This window comes from Vitis vinifera, chromosome 17, assembly GCF_030704535.1.
Source record: "Vitis vinifera cultivar Pinot Noir 40024 chromosome 17, ASM3070453v1".
Taxonomy (NCBI): domain Eukaryota; kingdom Viridiplantae; phylum Streptophyta; class Magnoliopsida; order Vitales; family Vitaceae; genus Vitis; species Vitis vinifera.
In genome coordinates, this window is record NC_081821.1 from 17,848,317 (window position 1) to 17,868,989 (window position 20,673).

The 20,673-nt window shown below is 34.7% G+C and overlaps 1 protein-coding gene across 1 annotated transcript; it reads right to left on the reverse strand.

Annotated features, from left to right (window-relative positions):
- Window positions 1–412: 412 nt before the first annotated feature.
- Window positions 413–6,670, reverse strand: LOC100258202 (G-type lectin S-receptor-like serine/threonine-protein kinase CES101). The gene is made up of 7 exons (XM_002267316.4): window positions 5,419–6,670; window positions 2,802–2,906; window positions 2,518–2,699; window positions 1,736–1,946; window positions 1,393–1,630; window positions 1,151–1,301; window positions 413–875 (listed from the first exon to the last, which is right to left on the reverse strand). Exons 1-7 carry the CDS (start codon window positions 6,587–6,589, stop codon window positions 570–572), a joined length of 2,364 nt encoding a protein of 787 aa, XP_002267352.1. The 5' UTR covers window positions 6,590–6,670; the 3' UTR covers window positions 413–569.
- Between the last annotated feature and the right edge of the window lie 14,003 nt (window positions 6,671–20,673).

Consider the following 20,673-nt stretch of genomic DNA (forward strand, 5'->3'; position numbering starts at 1 on the left):
TCAATTCATTGGTGTTGCATGAGAAAGTGTTGCATGGAGAATGTTAAAGGGAAGTATAGGTGTTGACTCATATAAGTCCCTTAGAATTAGGTTCTCTAGGTCAAGTAAATCTTTAATTATACTCTACTTTCATATTAATTTAATAATTATTGTAATTATTTCTTTTATACTTCTAATCATACATATTGGACAAATTAGACATAATAATCATTTATAAAATTGAATTAGGGATAAATAATTTTGGACTACCCAATATTGCCTCCCACGTGTGTAGTTTCATGAAGCATTTTTAGAGGACTCATTGATCTTGGAACAAATGAACAATACTCATGCATCAAAAACGATTTTCACTAAGTAATAAAATGTTAGAAACATTATTGCTTTTAGGGCATAAACTTTGACAAGTAGTTCATAGAGAAAACTAGTAAAAATTAAAATTAAAGTTAAAAAGAAAATTAACACATAATTTCCACTTTAGGATACACACATTTTGTATGTCTATACCAATATATTTAATAAATACCAACAAACTATTATTTCAAGATGCTAATGGAAACCTAAAAATATTTCTAATTCCATGTAGACATGGATAAAGTGCTTGATGAATGATCTTCTAATAGTTTATGAGTCCCATTGGCCCCAATCTCACAACTCTCAAAAGAAAAGGCTGGTCTTTTTGGAGTAGGAAGTGGTACTGTCATTTCATTTCGAAGCATAAAAACGACATTCAACATAGTGGGTCGGTCCATTGCATTTTCTTGTATACATAGAAGAGCCACATGAATGCACCTATGCATTTGGTCTCCAGAAAATGCGCTGCATGTTTTTGAATCAATCAGCTCCAAAATTTTGCCTTCTTTCCACAAGTTCCATGCCTAAAAGAAATCAAAATTAACAGCATTAATATTAATCATATGTAACAAAATTAACAACATTAATGACATTAATCATATGTAACAAATCCTAAACCCGAATGAAAAATGCTTATGATGATTAGAAATTCTAGGATTTTGAGTTCTTATGCATGGAAAGATTTAGGCACACCCAACATATATACATATCTATTTATGCACATATACTTTAAGCTTTTGTTGATAATTTAGATAAATATGAAAAAACTTGTATTTGTAAGCTTATCGTACAAACGTACATATCCAATGAGATTGATATGTTGCTGAGATTGATAAAAGCTAGTGTTTTTCCTTCCACTTATGATCTCTAGAAGTATGACTCCAAAGCTGAAGACGTCAGATTTCACTGAGAAAATGCCATTCATGGCATACTCTGGAGACATATAACCACTGTGACCATGCCAATAAGGAAAATAATTAGTACATAAATGGTACAAATATTAGTCATCTAACTAAAGCTACCTAAGTTTTGATTACTTACAATGTGCCCACGACCCTATTTGTATTTGCCCTCGATTGATCTTGTCTAAACATTTTTGCCATGCCAAAATCTGAAATTTTAGGGTTCATGTCGTTATCTAATAAAATATTACTTGTTTTTAAGTCTCTATGAATCACCCTTAGTCTGGAGTACTTATGAAGATAGAGTAATCCTTGAGCAATCCCCTCAATGATGCTAAAACGTTTCTTCCAATCTAGCAATTCTTTTCTTGTTGGATCTGCTTTGCACAAATATAAATAAATAACAATAAGAAATTTGATTTAAGTAATTAATAAAGATAGACAAATGAGAAGGAAGATTTAATGTAGTAAAGATTGCAAACCAAAGATGAAGAAGTCCAAGCTTTTGTTAGGCATGTATTCATAGATTAACATCTTCTCTTCTCGATCAATGCAATAACCCAAAAGCTTAACAAGGTTAGTATGTTGGAGCTTTGAAATTAGTGCAATCTCATTCTTGAACTCTAATAGTCCTTGCACTGAACCTCTTGAAAGTCTTTTGACTGCAATTTCTTGACCCTCTGATAACTTACCCTAAAATAGCAATTTTTAAACAATATAGTAAGTGTTGAAGTATTGAAAAAAAGATTGCTAAATGTTTTAAGCTAAGTTATCTTGTAAACTAAGAGTCCATTTAGGAATAATTCTTAGAGGGTTCTAATGCTTAAAGTCCTTTTCTTACAAAATTCAACCATTTCACAAGATTTTAAGAATCACCTCATTTTTAAAAATCTAAATAATTACTTAAAGTGATTTTTGAATAAAATTTAATACGTCCTTCTTCCAAAATCAATTTTTTGTTAATACCTTATTACCAAAATGCTTTGAAAACACTTTTCTTGTATACATCTAAGAGTTCGTTTGGCAGTGATTTTAGGAAACGCTTCTAACATTTTTAACACTTAAAAAATTTTATCATTTAAGTATTAAAAAGATTAAAATGTTTTATAGAATCATTACCAAATGCACTTTTACACTAACTTGTTAAAAGTATTTCCAGTAGAAATGCTACTGATAAAAAGTATTACATGTTAAAAGCCTTTTTACAAGAATCACTCCTAAGCTCTTAAAACCCTTTCTCAAAGTTAAGAACTTTTGTACATACCTTGTAAACGGGTCCAAATCCACCTTCTCCGAGCTTGTTTTTAGATGAGAAATTTTTAGTCGCAACTGTAATATCGGAAAAACTGAAACGTTGCAATTCAGCACACTTTTTGCTAGTGTTCTCCGAAGTTGATCCATCAGTATCTAACTCATGAACAAAGTCATCATGGAAAATTTCGTTCCCTGTTTTAATATATCAAAATAAAGTGGACGACTTAATTGATTATCAAATCTTTTACCTTATATATATCTTACCCTTTTTTAAAATGATAATATTGCACGTACCTGGGGCTATTTTACTTTTTGTATAACTGCAACAGATGACACTGTAAAGCATTGTTGGAACAAGTATGATCACTATAGCATACGATATCCAATTGCAATTGCTTCCTGCAAGAAGAAAAGCTTTAACATCCTGTGATATATTTGAAAGTTTTTTTTGTAAACATGATACTTAGTGGGTGTTTGGTAAACCAACTTAATAACTTCAAATAATTTAATAATTTAATTTAAATCATTAACTAAATTAAATATATTTGGTAAGATAACTTAATAATATAACTTAAAGTTAGAACCAAATTTAAGTAATAAGTAAAAACAATTAACTTATAATTAAGTGCACATGTTGATTTTACTTTTTTATCCTCATTTGTTCTATTTACCTTTATGATTTTTTTTATTACTCCATTACCTATAATATTGTTATTTGAGTTACTTTGTCCTAGTGGTATTTATGAGGATAAATATATTAATATGATAATTTTGGAATAAATTTTAAATTAATTTTATCAAACAACCTTAATTCGTAAAGTAAGAATTAAATAATAAGTTTTAAGTTAATAACTTAAGTATAATTTAACTTGAAATTAACTTAAATCATTAAATAATAAGTATTCGGTTTTACCAAAAATCTCCTTAATTTAACCCTTAAACTTTTTTTTAAAGCAAAATCAATTTTAAAATATGTTGAAATATTAAATAAGTCCTTGTTTTGAGATTTTTCATCTAACATGTATAAAAACCCCTATATATATGATTTAGGACGTACACATTGCAATATTAAATAAAACATGTTTATAACATATGAAATATCTACATGTGTAATACAAAGGTATTTTTATCCATTCCAATAAAAAGAACTATTTAACACATGAGCATAATGACATTATTTTAAATTTAAAAAAAAAAAACAAGTTTTAAGAACTAAATTGAAACTTGAGTAATAGTATAAGAGTAATCTTTTTCAATTTATCCAAAGTTTTCACATTAACATTTCTAAACTTTTGTCATAACTGTGTAGAAATATAATAAGCCAAGTTGAAAATTGTCTAGCATATGGGCATGGATGTACTAAATTGGAATAGCTGATAGGTAATGGGGAGTAAGATTTATGAACTCTATGAACGCGTATATGCCTATATCATATCAAAAACTTCTTCTTTTTCTAGCTAATACAAAGCATGTGGATCTCATAATTGGACCACATGACTATGTGCCCCAAGTGTCCATGGGGCTCCTGGCTCTATGTGATATCATGTTGACTTTGTATCAGGACCTTCTCTCCTTAATTGAAATAGGATCTTACAATCTTTCGCTCATTACATCGTGCTTTAGGAACTTTCTTTTTGTTTCACTCTTTCCTAAGAAAATGTTGTTCATGAGGCTTTGTGAACATGAACTAAGAACTTCTCTCCTTAATCGTTCGATATGGGATCTCATTATCACCTCATTCCCTCTTCATGAGTTGAACGTTTTTCAACTGAAGTACGATCTTACAATTATTCTTTTATGATTAAGGATAGTAATGGGACAGATATTTTGGGTACACATCTCCTCTCTAATAAGGCAAATTTTGGATAAAAATAAATGGATTTAGGAAATTGTTTAAAACTTGGATTGGGTTCAAGACATGTTAGGTATTGCTTTTGTCTCACCCCACTCTACCCTCGTAATATAAATAAGAAACAGTCAAGATGGAGGTTACTTCTATATCCTGATTCTATCATATTGTCATCCTTATATATACATGGTGTTATTTCCCTAGAATTGCCCTCTAGTTCATTCTCTTGGATGCGAAGGCTCATGGGTTCATGATAGGAACTTTTCTCCTTAATTGACATGGGATCTCAAGTACTCTTATGGCATTAAAAGGAGTTTATATTGTACTATATAAAGTCTCGAGAACTTCTCTAGGATCTCATAATAATTTATTAGTCATAAATGGTATAGATCAATATAAACCTGGATGACACTCCTCCTAAAATTTAGAAAATAGAAAAGAAGAATAATTAAACTAGGAATAAGGAGCATGAGACTAAGCTTATCTTACCATCTTGTTACTAAGCTAAAACATAATCATCCAACCCAAGAATTACCCCATCCACATAAGGATTATTTATAAATTATATTTACTTTTAATATAATTTAAAATTTTAAAAATAAAAAAATTAAGGCTGAACAGCGCAAGTATAGGGATTTCTAATATCCGGCCTACCTTGTTTAGTGAGGATGGAAATAAATCTAAATAAATAGGGCGGAGTCAATGGAGGTGACCCATCTTGAATATGTCCAATTGCCATCCTCACGTATGACGTCATTTCCCATACTCACAATCCCCGTGGCTTTGCGGCTCCCTACTTCATGCGCTGATGGTCCATGAGCCTATGTTGATGTTTTGGTCTAAACCCATGGGCCCTGGTTGGGAATCAAATCTCTATGGTATTCAAATGTGTTAATTAATACCGCACTATGTAAGTTTCAAGAACTTCTCTAGAATCTCATAATACTTTATCAACAGTAAATGGTATAGACCATTATAAACTTGGATGAAACTCCCCGGAGAATTAAAAAAATAATAGGAAGAAAATTGGGAACGAGGAACGTGAGATTAAGCTTGCCTTACCTTTATTCAGTTCCTGATCTGAAACATAGGCATCCAACCCAAGAATTGCCCCCTCCACGGGAGGACTATTTTGAAGCCAAAAATGACATCCGGTTCCATTTTTGTGAGCCGAAGCATAAGCAATACAAGAGCAATTCTCCTTGCACTTGGCATCGCAATCAGCGATACCCAAGTTGGGATCATCATCACTGTATTCTGCTCTTCTTTTCATGTATTTGTTCTTAAACCTGAACGCAGTTCTATGGTGCCTTCCACACTTGGATTCCTCCTCCACACACCCAGAACTTAGAATTGGATTTCTACCTTCACATAGAGTAATCGCAAACTCAGAAAAGCTATTAAATTTGACCTGTCTCCATGCACCCATCACCAACCTTGAAAGATGGCTATGATCTGCATATGTATAATTGAAATACTTCTCATACTTGCTTACAACAACACAAGCAAAGCTAACATTATAGGTATTCCACCAATCCTCAAAATGGGTACTATTGTCTTCCCAGATGCCACTCGTCCAGAGGACAATCCCGCGCCTCCATATCACTACTTGGCATGAATCATCCACTGTCGGGTCCAGGCCTAGAGTGAAAGCTCCTGGTGCGGGGACTTCATGGCTTAACCATGAAGTCAGCGACCGGTTACTTCCAACCTTAAGGTTCACAGCAAGTTTCATTCCCGGGAGGAGCGTGTCTGAAGGGTGATCAAAACTTTGCCATACTGTCTCCCTTTTGAAAGCTCCATTGTCATTGATCATATGTGTAAGAACAAGGTTTCCGGAATCCAGCAAAGTGGCTGTGGCATTGTGCTTGGCAGCTTGATCTGTATTCAAGACAATGGGCAATCCCCCACTCTGCTTAATTTTCAGTCTCCCATCATCCCCGATAGTGAGAACTCCCGATGAGTTGGTGATGGGGATTAACCTATTAGCAACCCAAACCACTCTCTGAGCTTCGTCTTTGGTGTACCACATGCCTAAGTAACGGTGCTTAGACTTACCAGGGCTGAAGAACCCTAGTGTGAATACACCATTTGCAGAGACCATGCGCTCCGAATCAGTGAGATTTTGGCCTGATGTGATTGTGTGTGTGGGCTGGGAATGGATTGAAAGAGGGATAAGCGCAGCCATGAACAAGTATGAGAAGATGAGAAGAAAGGTTGTTATTTCAGCCATTGTTGAGGAATCTGCAAAACCAAGAGTACCTAAGATTTTTGAAAAGTGAAAGTTGACTGTTCAATTCTCTGTATTGGCCAATTATCCTATCTTTATGGATGATAACCCAGTATTATGTTCGGTTCCATAGTCAATTGGAGGTAGTATTTAATTGGTTGTCTATGGGAAGAAATTGACAGGACGTGTGATTTTCTATCTCATATTAAAATCTTTGATTTTTAGGAGTCCATCACTATCCAGAACTCATCCTCAATTAAAAACCAATCCGTCTGAGTTGAACCCAACCCGGCTTATAACCCAAACTTAATCCAATGTCATTTCTCTAAGTTCAAGTTAAATTGAGGTCTATCTAGCAACACTCATCTTAATTTTTATTTAAGTTTTTATAACCGTAGATGTCCAGACCAGTTTATACGCACCTCGACTAATCCCACCAAGAGCAGCACTCATCTTAACTAAAACGCATAATTCAAAATTTATTTATAATAGTTTTTTAAAAAATGTTTTTTATGTGTTTATATGAAAATTTAAATGGTAAATACGACAGAATTTTAAGATGAAAAAAAAAATTTATATATCTTTTTAAACAATTGAAAAAATATATGATATAATATAATTTGATAATTTTAAAAAGAATTAAAAAAATAAATATTATTATATTGGATAATATATATTATAAATATTATAAAAATATTAAATTGAGTTTGGACTAATTTGAAGATGCCCAAATCAACCCAAATTGAGATGGGTTAAAAAACCTATCCCAAGTTCAATTCAATTATTAAAAATGATTATTCAAATATCAAGTAAAATTATCTTAATTTATCTATTATTTAATTTTATTTATTTCTAAAAATTAATATAAAAAGGTAAAATTATCTCCTTCCCTCCTATCTCCACCTAATTAACAGTTTTAATCCATGTATATTTTATTTTTCATTTCTCTTTCCCTTTTTTCTCTTCCTTAAATTTTTTTTAAATAATTAAAAAAAATGAAAAACAGAGAGTGAGAACGCAATGGGCCACCATGGTCACCATTTTTTTTTTCTTTCCTTTTTTGCTTTAGTTTAAGAAAAAGGGAAATTTTGAGAAAGAGGATGAAAGGAAAGGAAAAAATAAATACATAATAAGTGGGATTAGAGAGTTTTCATAGGGAGATTTTAACATTTTTTATTTTACAATAATTTTGGTAGCAGCACCTGCGTCAAGATAAGAAGAAACTAAAGTCAATCTGCACAGCCATCACTAGACTTTTCAAAAGTGAGACCACCCTTTGTGTTGACTCATTAAATACCAGATCACGCGGGGGCTTACGGGCAAAGTTAGGTTTTGATTCTACTAACCTCAGTTTTAGAGAGAAATTATATTACCAATCAACTAAATCTTGCTTCTTACCTTTTTTTTACCTTTTGAATCTAATTTTGAATACGTTTGATAATGACTTTAAAAAGAATTTTTAATATTTTTAATACTTAAAAAATCAAAATTTTTAAGTATTAAAAATGATAAAAATATTTTTTAGAATTATTATAAAACGCCTCTTGATCCTATTTTTGAATGTGTATATAATATAATTAGGACTCATTCGGAATTGATATTTGTAAAACCGTTTTTATTTTATGATATTTTTTTAGTAGTTTTTCTTATAAAGAAAGAAAAATTTATTAAAAATAAGTTTTGTTTAAAGCTTTGTCAAATTTACATTAAATTTTTTATTTTTTATTTTACTTTAAGGAGAATCACAGATGTTTGAATCCGTGGAAAAGAACAAAATTTGTTTTGATATGGTTTTTGAGAATAAGAATATATTTTATAATAATTTTAGAAAGCGTTTCTAATTTTTTTAATACTTAAAGGATAAAAATTTTCAAATATTAAAAAAGACTAAAAACACTTCCCAAAATAACTATCAAACAGATTCCGAGTTATATAACAAAAAGTGATTTTAAAAAATCGATTGCCAAATAATTGTTTATAAATAATTTCAAATGACTTTTAATAATTAATGAACAGTAAAGGGTAATTAATATGAACTTGTATGGTTGGTAAGCTAATGACGATAGGAAAGTGTAGACCCCCATTTGGGGCACGTTTTTTTTTTCTTTCATTTTTTTTTGCAGCTCACTTGCCACCTGGAGGGCTCTTTGAAAGCCAAGTGCTGCCTCCTGGTTGGTTGCGATGGAATCAGCTTAGTGGAGTTGATGGACGAATGAGAAGGTGATACCTGTTGGAGGATATGCAGAGGAGGTACGTTTCTGTTATGGAGGAGCGTTGGGTAGCAGAGCAGCTGCAGGAGAGGGAGAGCTTTTCATGCTGGTCTGAGAGATATTTTTAGGAAGGGGAGTTTTTTTCATTAGGCTTCAGGGAGAGGATTCGTGGAGCTAGGAGCAGCAAACTGTGAGAGGTAGTGGTGCTTTTTTTTGGATTGCTGTTTTCTAGCAGAGAGGAAGAGCGAGAGGGAGAGAAGAGGGAAGTTTGAGGTCGGAGCAGAGAGGTGAGTCTTTGGAGAGGGCAAGAGAGGGAGGGTGATTCGTTTAGCTTCAGGGGGATCTCTTGAGTTGGAGGGAAGATTTCAGGGAGTTGCGGGACTGGTTTGGAGGATATTCTGAAGCATTGTATCTTTCCTGGGAGATTCAGAGTATTTGAAGCTGAACGGGAGCTTACCATAGAAGGACACTCTCAGGTATGAATGCAACAGGTATATTGTTTGATTTCGGATCCTTGCTATCCCTCTTCATTTCTTGTTAATATCTGTATATTTGTTGGTTTGCTTGGGGTGGATGATGAAGGCCACTTGTTGCTTGTTGATATATAATCTTGAACTCATGCTTGCCATTTGTTGATCTTAATGTACTTTGTCTCCGTTATGAAATACACAATAATCCTTCCAATATTTGCATTTGATGCTATTTTTCTCACCTAAGAAGAAGGGTTCACCGATGATTCATGATGTGAAGCCCCTTTTGAGGACATTTTTATTTGTTTCTTCTACGCTCTGTTTTCATTGCATTTTTCATTGTCGAGGCCACTTCTATTCCTGATCTTGTTCATTATATGGACTGAGAGAGGCGTGAAGAACAAGAAGAAGCAGCAAGGATGAGTAGAAGCTTGGGAATTCCGGTGAAGCTACTTCATGAAGCTGCAGGGCATGTGGTTACAGTGGAGCTCAAGGGTGGAGAACTGTACAGAGGAAGCATGATCGAATGCGAAGACAACTAGAATTGCCAACTCGAAAACATCACCTTCACTGCTAAGGATGAAGAGGTTTTCTAACTTGAGCATGCCTTTATCCGTGGTAGCAAAGTCAGGTTCATGGTCATTCCAGATATGTTAAAGAATGCTCCTGTTGGAAATATATTCAAGCTCTGGCTCCTTGGGATTGAGTGTACCAGGAACAGGTCATGATTACTTAGCCTTTGGAGTGTCAATTTCCAAAGTTCACTGCTCAGTCACAAATTCTGTGGGAGTTCCTGAATGCCATTTGGACAGTGACTTCGAGAAATCCACTTCTCCCTTCACTGATGATTTGATTCCATCCAGAGCCTCAGCAGCTGCTTCAGACATTGGTCTTGAATAGTTTCCTGGTCAAATTATCAAAGGTGCAAGCCCATTCAGACTTCTACAAGACTATGCTTCTGACGACAGTACAGAAAATGGTGATGTGCCATGTGCTGAAGATGTTATCCCTGTAACTGTGTCACCATCAGTCACAGCTGATACTGGTTTGCATAGAGATATTAAATACAATCTGGACTCTGGTCTAGGATCTGAGCGCACTTGCAGGACTGAGAGGAGTTTTGAGCCATCCTCTGAACCTGAATCACCAGTGGATGTAAAAGAAGTTAAAACATCTATTATTACCAGAACCATTGATGAAGATGTTTTGATCTATGAGAATGAGGCACCTATTTCCCATGGTGCTTTTGACAGGGATGGCCATAAAAAAAAAAGTGCTAGCGGTGGTGTTGATATTGTTCCTGAGAGTGGGAAGTCTCAGAAGGAAATGCCTCCACTGAAAATCGATGAGTTTGGGCGGTTGGTCAAAGAAGGTGCTAGTGACAGTGTTTCTGATGATTCATGCTATGCTAGGAAACATGGTAAATCCGGGAGTTGTGGAGATACAACTGCTCAGGTGCTGGAAATGCAAGAAGTTCAAGAAGGGCCTGCAAAGGCTGCCACTCATGTTCTAGATAATGAGAATTTTCAGGCACCAGAGGGGACCCATTAGCCATTTTCAGTTGACTATTTTCCCTCTCAACCTGTAACTGATGCCGATAACCTGAAGTTAGCTGGTGATACTCCTCAAGGCCACAACCAAGCTCTACAACAAGCCAAACCATTCCATCATCTTCACAGAACCTATTCCCCATACTCGTTCCATCAATTCTCATGCACATCTATCAAATTCACTCCCTGCTTATGCATGTAAAGTCCTATGCATGTAACCACCCCGTCGTCCCCCACACAACCATTCACTTCCTTGAGCGCTTCCACGTCGCATTCTCCTTCTATATCTTGAGAATGAGAGGTACCGATGGAGCCACTTGTGAAGAGTACACCCATGAGGAGCCTGGGAAGTATACTGACAATCTGAAAAGTTCCAGATCTCAATCACTGGTGCTGACGCAATTGTCCACCCATATTTAAGAAAGTCAGCGACTGAAGCAGCTCTTGCATTTTTAAGCCTACACTAGTCACCTCTAGTGGCATTGCAGTCATCCTTGGGTCATTACTTTGCGCATGTAAATCAGAAATGGAGAAAAGGTTATGAGATTCAACCCTATCTCATAGAAAACCATATTTCTGATCTTTCTCTCTCTCACGTTATCGTCATCTCCATTTCTAGAGGTTTTGATGGTTACCGGGTAAGACCAAAATTGGAATCCCTTGATGGTATTGTGCCTCCCACCCACGGATTTACCATTAGTAGCACTTGAACAAGCTCTTGTCGAGTGGCTTCATGCCCGGTAATGAGGACTGAGATGAATTCGCATTTGTTGTTGCATAGTTCTCGCCTGGAACTGAATTTTCTGAACGCATATCTCTGCAAGTTCCCTTTTAATGATTAGGACGTTGTATTTCCATACTTCCAAACTGGTTAGGGGTGTTTTGTATAAAAATCTGGCGATTTTGTATAGAGTCCTGGGCTCATTTCCTTTACAACCCGCCCTGATGCCTTCATGCACGTCATCAGCAACCCAGTCAATTCAACAGTTCCAATTGCTGCTGAATTTCTGAAACAGAAGTGGACATCAGAAGAAGAAGCCACCCTTACATCACCCCAGGAATCTGAAAGCAACGATGCAGTCGAGGGCAGTGAGGGTGGAAATAAAGTGTCTCATGCGCCTAGAGAGACAGGGTATCCACAAAGGTGTGAAGTCATCTGAGCCAAACAAAAATGCTAATGATGATACTCGTGCCAAGCAAGCGACCTTGAAGACAATTTGGAGCAGCGCCTACTGAAGACTTAAAACTGTCGGAAGAGCCTCCTGTTGATAGTGACCAAGAGGAATTTGATCAACTCATAGCTGAGATAGAGAGGATGCAGAGATTAGTGAAACTCAAAATGCCAATGTAGTGGAGAATTCAACTTCGGATCAACGGCTGAGGAGAGTTTCTGAAACTGATTTGATGCCCAACGCAGATACTATGGAGACCTCTGTTGTTAACAATGATGAGGTTCAATGCAACCTTTTCTGGGTTGCAAAAGGCAGAGAAACTGCACAATATGTATGCTGAAAATCAACATGGGAGAGCTGAGTTCCAGCAGATCAATCTCAATAATGGCTAAACAAGCAGCACCTTGGTATAATATTCAGCAGTCCATCTGGTACTGATTGCAGCAGAAGTTCTTCAATGCCTCCAGAAATACATAGAAATCTTGTTACATATAATTAACGGCGCACCCTTCACACTGTTTGCCCGGATCTACTAAACTCCCCAGAGATTTGGGACACCCAGTGAGTTGGAATTCAGGTCTTTAAGGCTGAGATGTTAATGCAAGAGAAGGATGGTCGCTATGCTTCAGTTTTCCAGCAACATCAGCAGAGGATTGAGTTATTCATGCGCTCATGCTTGGGAAAAGGGCATTAGGGATATTCAGAAAACTCCGGGAGGTCTTCTTTACAGGCAGGAATGGAGTAACACTCAGTCAATGCTCAAGATACCTTAAGTTTAAGATCCCACTCCGGTATGGTTTGCATGGCCTCATTGAGGCCACGTGTCACCTTCATTTTCTTCCTCTTTGATTTTAAAAAATAGTTTTTCAAATCCCATTTTTTTAAGTAATTTTTCTAAACCCCATTTTTAAATGATTTTCCAAATTCCAATTTCTCAAATAACCTCAACTTCCCCATCTTCCATCTTTAGAGATTTTAGGTTTTAAAAGCCTCATTTTTAATCAAATGTTGATGCCATTTTTCCTTTGGTCATGCAATTTTCATCTCCCTTGTTTTTAAACTGTTTTAAAATAAGCAAGAATCAAATTTTGTAATTCCTAGTGATGGAATTTACAGATTTGGTTCATGCCAAATAAATGGGCTTTGGTGGGGGCCCTACATATAAGATTTCATGATTGATTGATTGATTCATTAGCTATATGTGATTTATTTACTCTGTTCCTTGATATACACACATTATCCTTCTATGTTTGTTCACTAACCCTGTTTCTGATAGCGTGTTACGGCTCGTGGCCCAGGTACGCACTCTCTATACATAATCTGTTTTTTTATAAGCACAAGATTGATTTGAGTATTCATTGATTTTCTTATCAATTGTCATGTCAGCTTCATTTTATTAGTAGAAACCCGACTTTAGGGACTTAGAGGGGTGCTACGGTCTTTACCGTACCTTCCCGTTAAGTAACCTGACCCCCAAACCCGATCCGGTTTTTCGTAGATCACCTTTTCCAAAATAAGGAGTCACACTTAGGGTTTTTCTTTCTTATTTTGTTTACCCTTTAAAAATAAAACAAAAATAAGTGGCGACTCCAAGTCATTTTCAAATAATCAATAAAAACAAAATTTTCAAATAAAAATTCGAGCTCGCCATCGAGTGGAAACCGCATGAGCCGAAATACGGGGTCCATAAAAAGATTTTACTGTCTGTATTTTCTTCAAAGCCTTTTTTTAATATCATAACAACGATGGGATGTAATACAATTTGGTTTTTCAAATTTCTTCATTATGTACTTTTTATATAAATATAATAAAAAAAATGTATTTTTATTTTATTAGAAGAAGCATGATGCGTGTTGAAAGGATATGCTGTTGAAATATTGAGAAAAATACAAAATTGACTTAGTATAATCCTCAAAAGACGAGGCCCCGTTCCGTGGAAATTTGGAACTTTCATGGAAATTTGAAGCTTACCACTTTCCACACGTAGCTAAATTAATGAAATATCATGTTGGACTTAGAAAAACTACATTTTCCACAGGTAGTTGAATTAATGAAATATCATGTTGGACTTAGAAAAACTACATTTTCCACACGTAGTTGAATTAATGAAATATTTTTCTTTGATAATAATACGAATAAAATTTAAAGCTCGACAACAACCATATTTGACTTGGGAAATGAATTTGTTTTCCACAAAATTTAATTTTATGTACCAAACTTGGGAAATGACTTCATTTCCATAACAGCATGGAAGAGGCCCAAAATTCAGTCCAAACAATTAAAAAAAATTGAACTTGTATGCAATCTCGTAACAGCATGCTCTTTGTGCGACATTACTTCGATTCATCATATTTCCCTCGTTTCAACTCCAAATTGCTATCTATTTGAAGCGTTGGATTCTTGACTTCTAAACTTGAAAACCATATGTGACTTGCCCTAAGACAATAACTAGAAGTAGCCCTGATTTTGGCCCAAAGTTAACATCACTATATTACCATGCACTTTGCGCACTCTAGCTTCATTCAGCCATATCTTCCTTATTTCAACTCCGAATTGTAATTCGTTTAAATTAGATCCGTGACTTCCTAAGCTTCAAATCCACATGTGTCTTGTCCAAGAAACTATTGGGAGTTAGTCCCGATTTTGAGTTCAACTCAACGTCATTGTGCTGCCAAGGATCTCAAACCAATAACTTCTAAGAATGGGAGAATGGCAAGACTTGAAAACCTTAACCTTTAAAAGGGTATTTATAGGCTTCTTACTGGGCTTAAGTAATTTAAGTCCACCATGGGCTTGAGTCGCCTAATTTAGCCCAAAAAGGTAGTTAATTGATTAATTAACCATACAAGGCTTAATTAATCAATTAGCCTAGTCTAGAGATACTACTCACTTATTCCTATACAACCTTATGTAATTACCAAAATGCCCTTGTACACAAAAGTGATCTAAAAACTCGCCCAACCCTCATAAGTCATGCTAACAAGGAATATGAGCTCAGAGCAATGACCATTGGAACCCATAGGAGTGTTGGCTCCCTTAAAATCAAATTTTGAAATTGACTCAACATTCCACTACAAAGAGTCAACTGCACTCCAATACCCTATGTATATTATAATGAGACACCAAGTGCTCAGGTCCATGACCTACTATCCACTACATGGAAACTCCACATGAACTGGTGTCCGTAATCTAACAAGGTAGTGTTTTCACCTACCAAGATTACCTTTTAAATCTTTAAGTTACATATCTCACTTATTATATAATCAAATGACATACTCTAGTTCCGAGGAACATATGTTAAATTCCACTAAATGAGTTACTATGAGCACATATTTCATGATCACATGTCTTTTAGATCACCCAATGGGACACACTATCTCAATCCTATGAGATATCATGGTGCCTTTATTGAGAATACCTATTGCCACTAGCCTCTATCAACAGTGACCCAATCTATAGGAACATATGACTACTTTAGGGTCTCACCCATAGGTCAAAGCCTCCTATTGATTTTGGCACAAACTCAATACCCTTTCAAGGTTAAGAGTCCATGCAGTATAGTAGTTTGGTGAATCATGACAATTGATAGTCTTGTGTCATGATTTAGCATAGGTCTTGTCCAATGTGCATCACATACACTAGTACACTCACCATGGGAAACTCATCCCGACAACCAAGACAAGTCTTCCATCCAATTAAGAGGTGGTGCACTACAGTCTCTACTAGATTGCCCAAATCCATGAACCAATTGCGGACAACTTATCTATTTACAAGGAACCCATGACTTGTATCTTGTGTGCAACTCTTAATGCACCCAATTGATGTTCAATGTAAGAAACATGGATCAAATGCTCAAATCAATGTCAATACACCAAAGGGATAGCAAGAGGATAGTTAAGTCTAACTTTGTTACATCATGTATTGCTTTTTAGGGGCTCAATCCCAACAATTAGGGATAATCAATTTAACCTATTCTAGGCAATTCAAACAGAATATCAAATATAAAATATATAGACAATGAGGCATAAGATTTTTTATATGGAAAACCCCCACAAACTGTAAAGATAAAAAACTACGAGACCTAAGACCTACCAATCTAAATCCACTATTCAAAATCAAGTTACACAGATTTACCTGACCATTTTATCCTAAAGAGTTACTTTTCAATACTTACAACTTGATCTACATCTACAATGCAATAATTCATTGTTGCTCCCTAGTAGATCCTTCAATCACTCCAAAGGGATTAAGGTTTTCAACCCATGATTCAAATATTAAAATCAATGAATGAGATATCAGGAATGAAGTGGCAAAATAGGCTTTCTCTTTAAAGAGATCCTTTCTTAAGGAATAAAAATTCTTTCAATGATATATTTTCACTATCTCAAAATCTCTAACCCTCAAAGGGTTACAAAAAAGGTATTTATAGGCAAAAGCCTTAAGAATTTCGATATCTCAAGTTTCCATATTAGAATTTGAGTGAAATTCATCCAAAATACATTTCTAAACTCGATAGGATTGATATATCTGCTTAAGAAGACTTAGACTGCTTGAGCGGATTTACCATTAAAATAGGTTGACCTTTTTACATGTACTTGCTACTTCCCGACTGGACGAACAACAACCCTTGATCTTCAATGGAGAGCAAGTCACTATCTAAAAAGACTTCTATGGCCAAACATCAATTGCAAAAAAATTGTCAACATACAAACAAGATTCAATGTCCTAACAAAAACACATTCACCCTAAAAAGTAAGCAAAAGTTGAGATTGAAAAACAAGAGTACATGCAACGGTGAGGATATGGCATGAAATTGGGTTTTTCTAAAAATAATAAAGGATTGAAGTATTTTTTGCGTTTTCAATTTATATTGCATAAAAAAAAATCATGTCCATCTATTAAAATTGTCAGCAATTGTAAGAAAAAAATACGATTCCAAATGAGTTGGAACTTCATGTGGACCTCAAATATTACAATGTAATAAATCAAAAGAAGACTTGTTGTTATTGAACTTTAAGGAAAATGTAATTGTGTTTGCTTAGCCATAGGGCAAACCATACAATTATTATCAAAGGAAATTGCATTTGAAGGTATCAAAGAAGAAACTAATTTCAGACGATGTGGTGATGAATGTTTAAGGCACATGTGCCATAGGTTTAGAGGTTGGGAGACTAGGTGAGATATATGTGTTTGTTGTAATGGGGACATGTAATAAAGACCACCTCATTGTTTACCCAAGCCAATCATCCTCCCTGAAGCCAAGTCCTACAAGATATAGAAGTTAGAAAAGAAAATGACACATCTTAGGGTGTTAGTAATTTTGCTAACAGACATCAAATTTAAACAGAACAAAGGCACACACAAAACATGAGAGGGTTATCAAAATTAAATGGGATGTTGCCAGATGAAGTAATTACAACTGAGGAACCAGTAGATAAGTTAATGATTGGTGTTGATGATGACTCTAACTAGGTAAAAAGTGTGGAATCTAAAGTGATATGGTATGTTGCTCTACTATCCAAAATCCAAGGCTTAGTGAAAACTAAATTGATTGAAACATTAGAAAAGATGGACAAACTTGCAACATTTGCAAAAGCATTGCTATTACCATTTGTGTTGTTTGGTCTCATCATAGATAATGCATGGGCAAATTGCTGAAGTTGTTCTGCCGAGAGACAATGTAAAGGGTAGATAGGGTTGTTGCCTTGCGAATTGTCTCCTTGTGTGCTTTGTGAAGATTTTGTTGCACTGGCTACAGGAGAAGTATGGAGGTCATTCCCACGAGATGATTGATTGCACATTTCTTACCCTTATGAATTGTTGGAAGTCCAAGTATCGTTCTTAAATTTGCACCTTTCTTCGGTATGTCCCCTCCTATCACAAAATTTGCAATAGAACTTTAGAGTACGATAATTTTCAAGGGTGTGATCGTCCCTGTTTCAATGATCACAATGTTTCCCTTTGGGCTTATTGTCGTTGGGTCTCATCTTGAACAATAAGAGAATAGGCTTGTCGAACATTGGGCAGTGGTGACATCATGAGAATGTTGCTACATAAGTGCCAAAAGTGTCATTAAGGCCCATGAGAAACTGCATCATTCGATCATCTTTTCTTTGCTCTAGGTGTGCCTCGAATTGATCACAAATGGGAATGGTCCTATGTGTTTTCAACTCATCCCATAAACCTTTGAGTTTCGTATAATATGCTAAGACAATCATGGTTTCTTGTAATAATGATGCCAAGGAGCTTTGAATCTAATAAATTGCAGGTGCAATCTTTTGAGAGAATGGATCTTTAAAATCCTCCCAAGCTTGATAATTTGTTTTGGCATGAACAACTCCTTTTGCTAAATCAGGTTCCACGAAATGTGTAAGCCATGATAAGATCATGTTGTTACATTGATTCCATAACACAAACACGATGGGCTACTCTATTTCTGAAGAAAGTTTGATGAAGCCATTGCTGAACCTTATTTTGTTCCTGGTAGTAAGGGCATGAATCATGGATTTGCTCCATGATTGATAGTTGGCTCCATTTAGTCTTGCTGGGAAAAACATGAGTTTGGGATGATCATAATGGTGAACAAAATATGGACTTGAAGAATACATGTCAGAATCATTCTTGTTGATGCTAGAGGTTGTGGGAAGTGATGATGTTGAAGAGGATACTAGCTCTGATACCATACTAAAAAAGAGAGAAGTTTTTGGTGGAATTTTCTTCTATATATTCTATGTGAATTACAAATTTACAAGTGTATAAATATACAAAGGGAATGAGAAAATAGTAGCTAATTACATGCTTAATTTATAGGAATACAATAATAAAAACATATTGCCTAAATTGAGAAAAGAAAACTAAATAAATACAAAATATACAATAATCTAGAAAATAGAAGAAAATATTTGACAATCTTTTAATGGAAGAACAAAATATACTGCAATATTTTAATACTCTCCCTTGCAGTTTCCTCTTGAAGCCTCTTGAAACTCACCCTAGGTGTATGATTATCATGAGCCCCAAAAGATTCTCTAACCTTCTGCAATATTCTAAAACCCCCTTAAAGAAAAGTTTCATAGTTCATTAAATTCCTCCAATAGAAAATCCTTTTTAGAATACATGATCTTCCTCATGGCTAACACATGATGGCATCATAGAGAAGTCTCTATTGGGGACTGTTTTCAAAATCTTTAGAAAACCACCCTCTAAAACGCATGATTCCTCATGATTGACATGTGATGGCATAATGGAGACGTCTCCACTGCCATGTGGTCTTCTCCCAAAGCTACTGATATAGCTCAAATGGATCCACGCATGGTGATGGGAATTCTATAGAAGACATGTGATCCTCCCAATTGAAGTCCTTTCCTTTCTCCAAATGTACGATGGTGATGATTTCCACTAAGATGAGTGCATGTCATCTCGATCATGGCTGCATGTGATAGCCTAGTTGTACAAACAAAATTTAAGCATTAATAATCACATGGCAAGTCCTAGACTAATCAAGAATTAAAAATCATTTCATGCAAAAATAAAACTAATGTTAGTTCTTATGTAAAATAAAATCTAAATGCATTCGCATGTAATTCAAAATTAAAAGTAAATTTCATATAACCAAAATTAAAAATCAAAGTTACATAATAAAAAAATCAAAATATTAAATTTATGCAATCAAAGATTAAAATATCCATATCATGTACAAAAAAAATTAAAATATCTATCACTTTTAATTAAACATCAAAATAGCCTAATCAAAAATTAAAAAATGACCCAATATTCCTCTAATCCTAAAATCAAATAATGGAAAACAAGAGTCATCTAAATGCACTAAAAGAAAATCAATCAAGCAAAATCCTAAACAAAAGAAAGTAGAAGCCAGTAAGAAATCACACTAGGAATCCCTAGAAAGTCCTCCAAGATGTCTTTAAAGAAAGTCTAAAGATAGTAATCGAAAGTCACAGTGGATCACCAATGAAGACTCAATAACAGTTCAAAAAAATACAGTAAATGTACAATGAGGAAACAAAGGATGAATAAGAGTAGACTTTAAATAGCATGTGCTAAGAGGGCAAAATGGAGGGTATACAAACATGGATCCCAATCTCAAACCTCATGTTTGATTAAATTTGCACATATCTTATATATATATATTTACAATTGCAATTTTTAAATAGTTCTATGTAAATAAGAATCCACATATCCACATATCCACATTCCTTTATTTCTTAGTTGATTTCTATGTCACTATGTAACTTATTGCTTAGTTTTTTTAGTTTAATTTCTTAAAAGTTTAATTTTAACAAACGTGAAATTTAGAATTGGGATGTAACATAAAATTAAACCAAAGGACAACAAAAAATAGTGGAATTGGGTGGGGATGTTTATGACTGGGCAGAAAGTTAAATCATTATATGGTAGAAATTTATAATGTGTGTATTTCAAAATTTTGATTTCTTTATATCTTCTTCTGGATCCTATAATTTCATTTACATTGAGAGACTAGTGTTCCATGTATTATTACCACTATTGTGCAATGACTTTGAATATCATTATTTAGCAGAGGAACAATCATGTAGAGTAACTCAAGTTTTAGAATGTAATCAATATCCTTGTCAACAATAGTGAAATTGTTGAGAACAAAGGCTAGTGTATTATAAAATATCAAATTAATTTTTCAGGATTATAGCT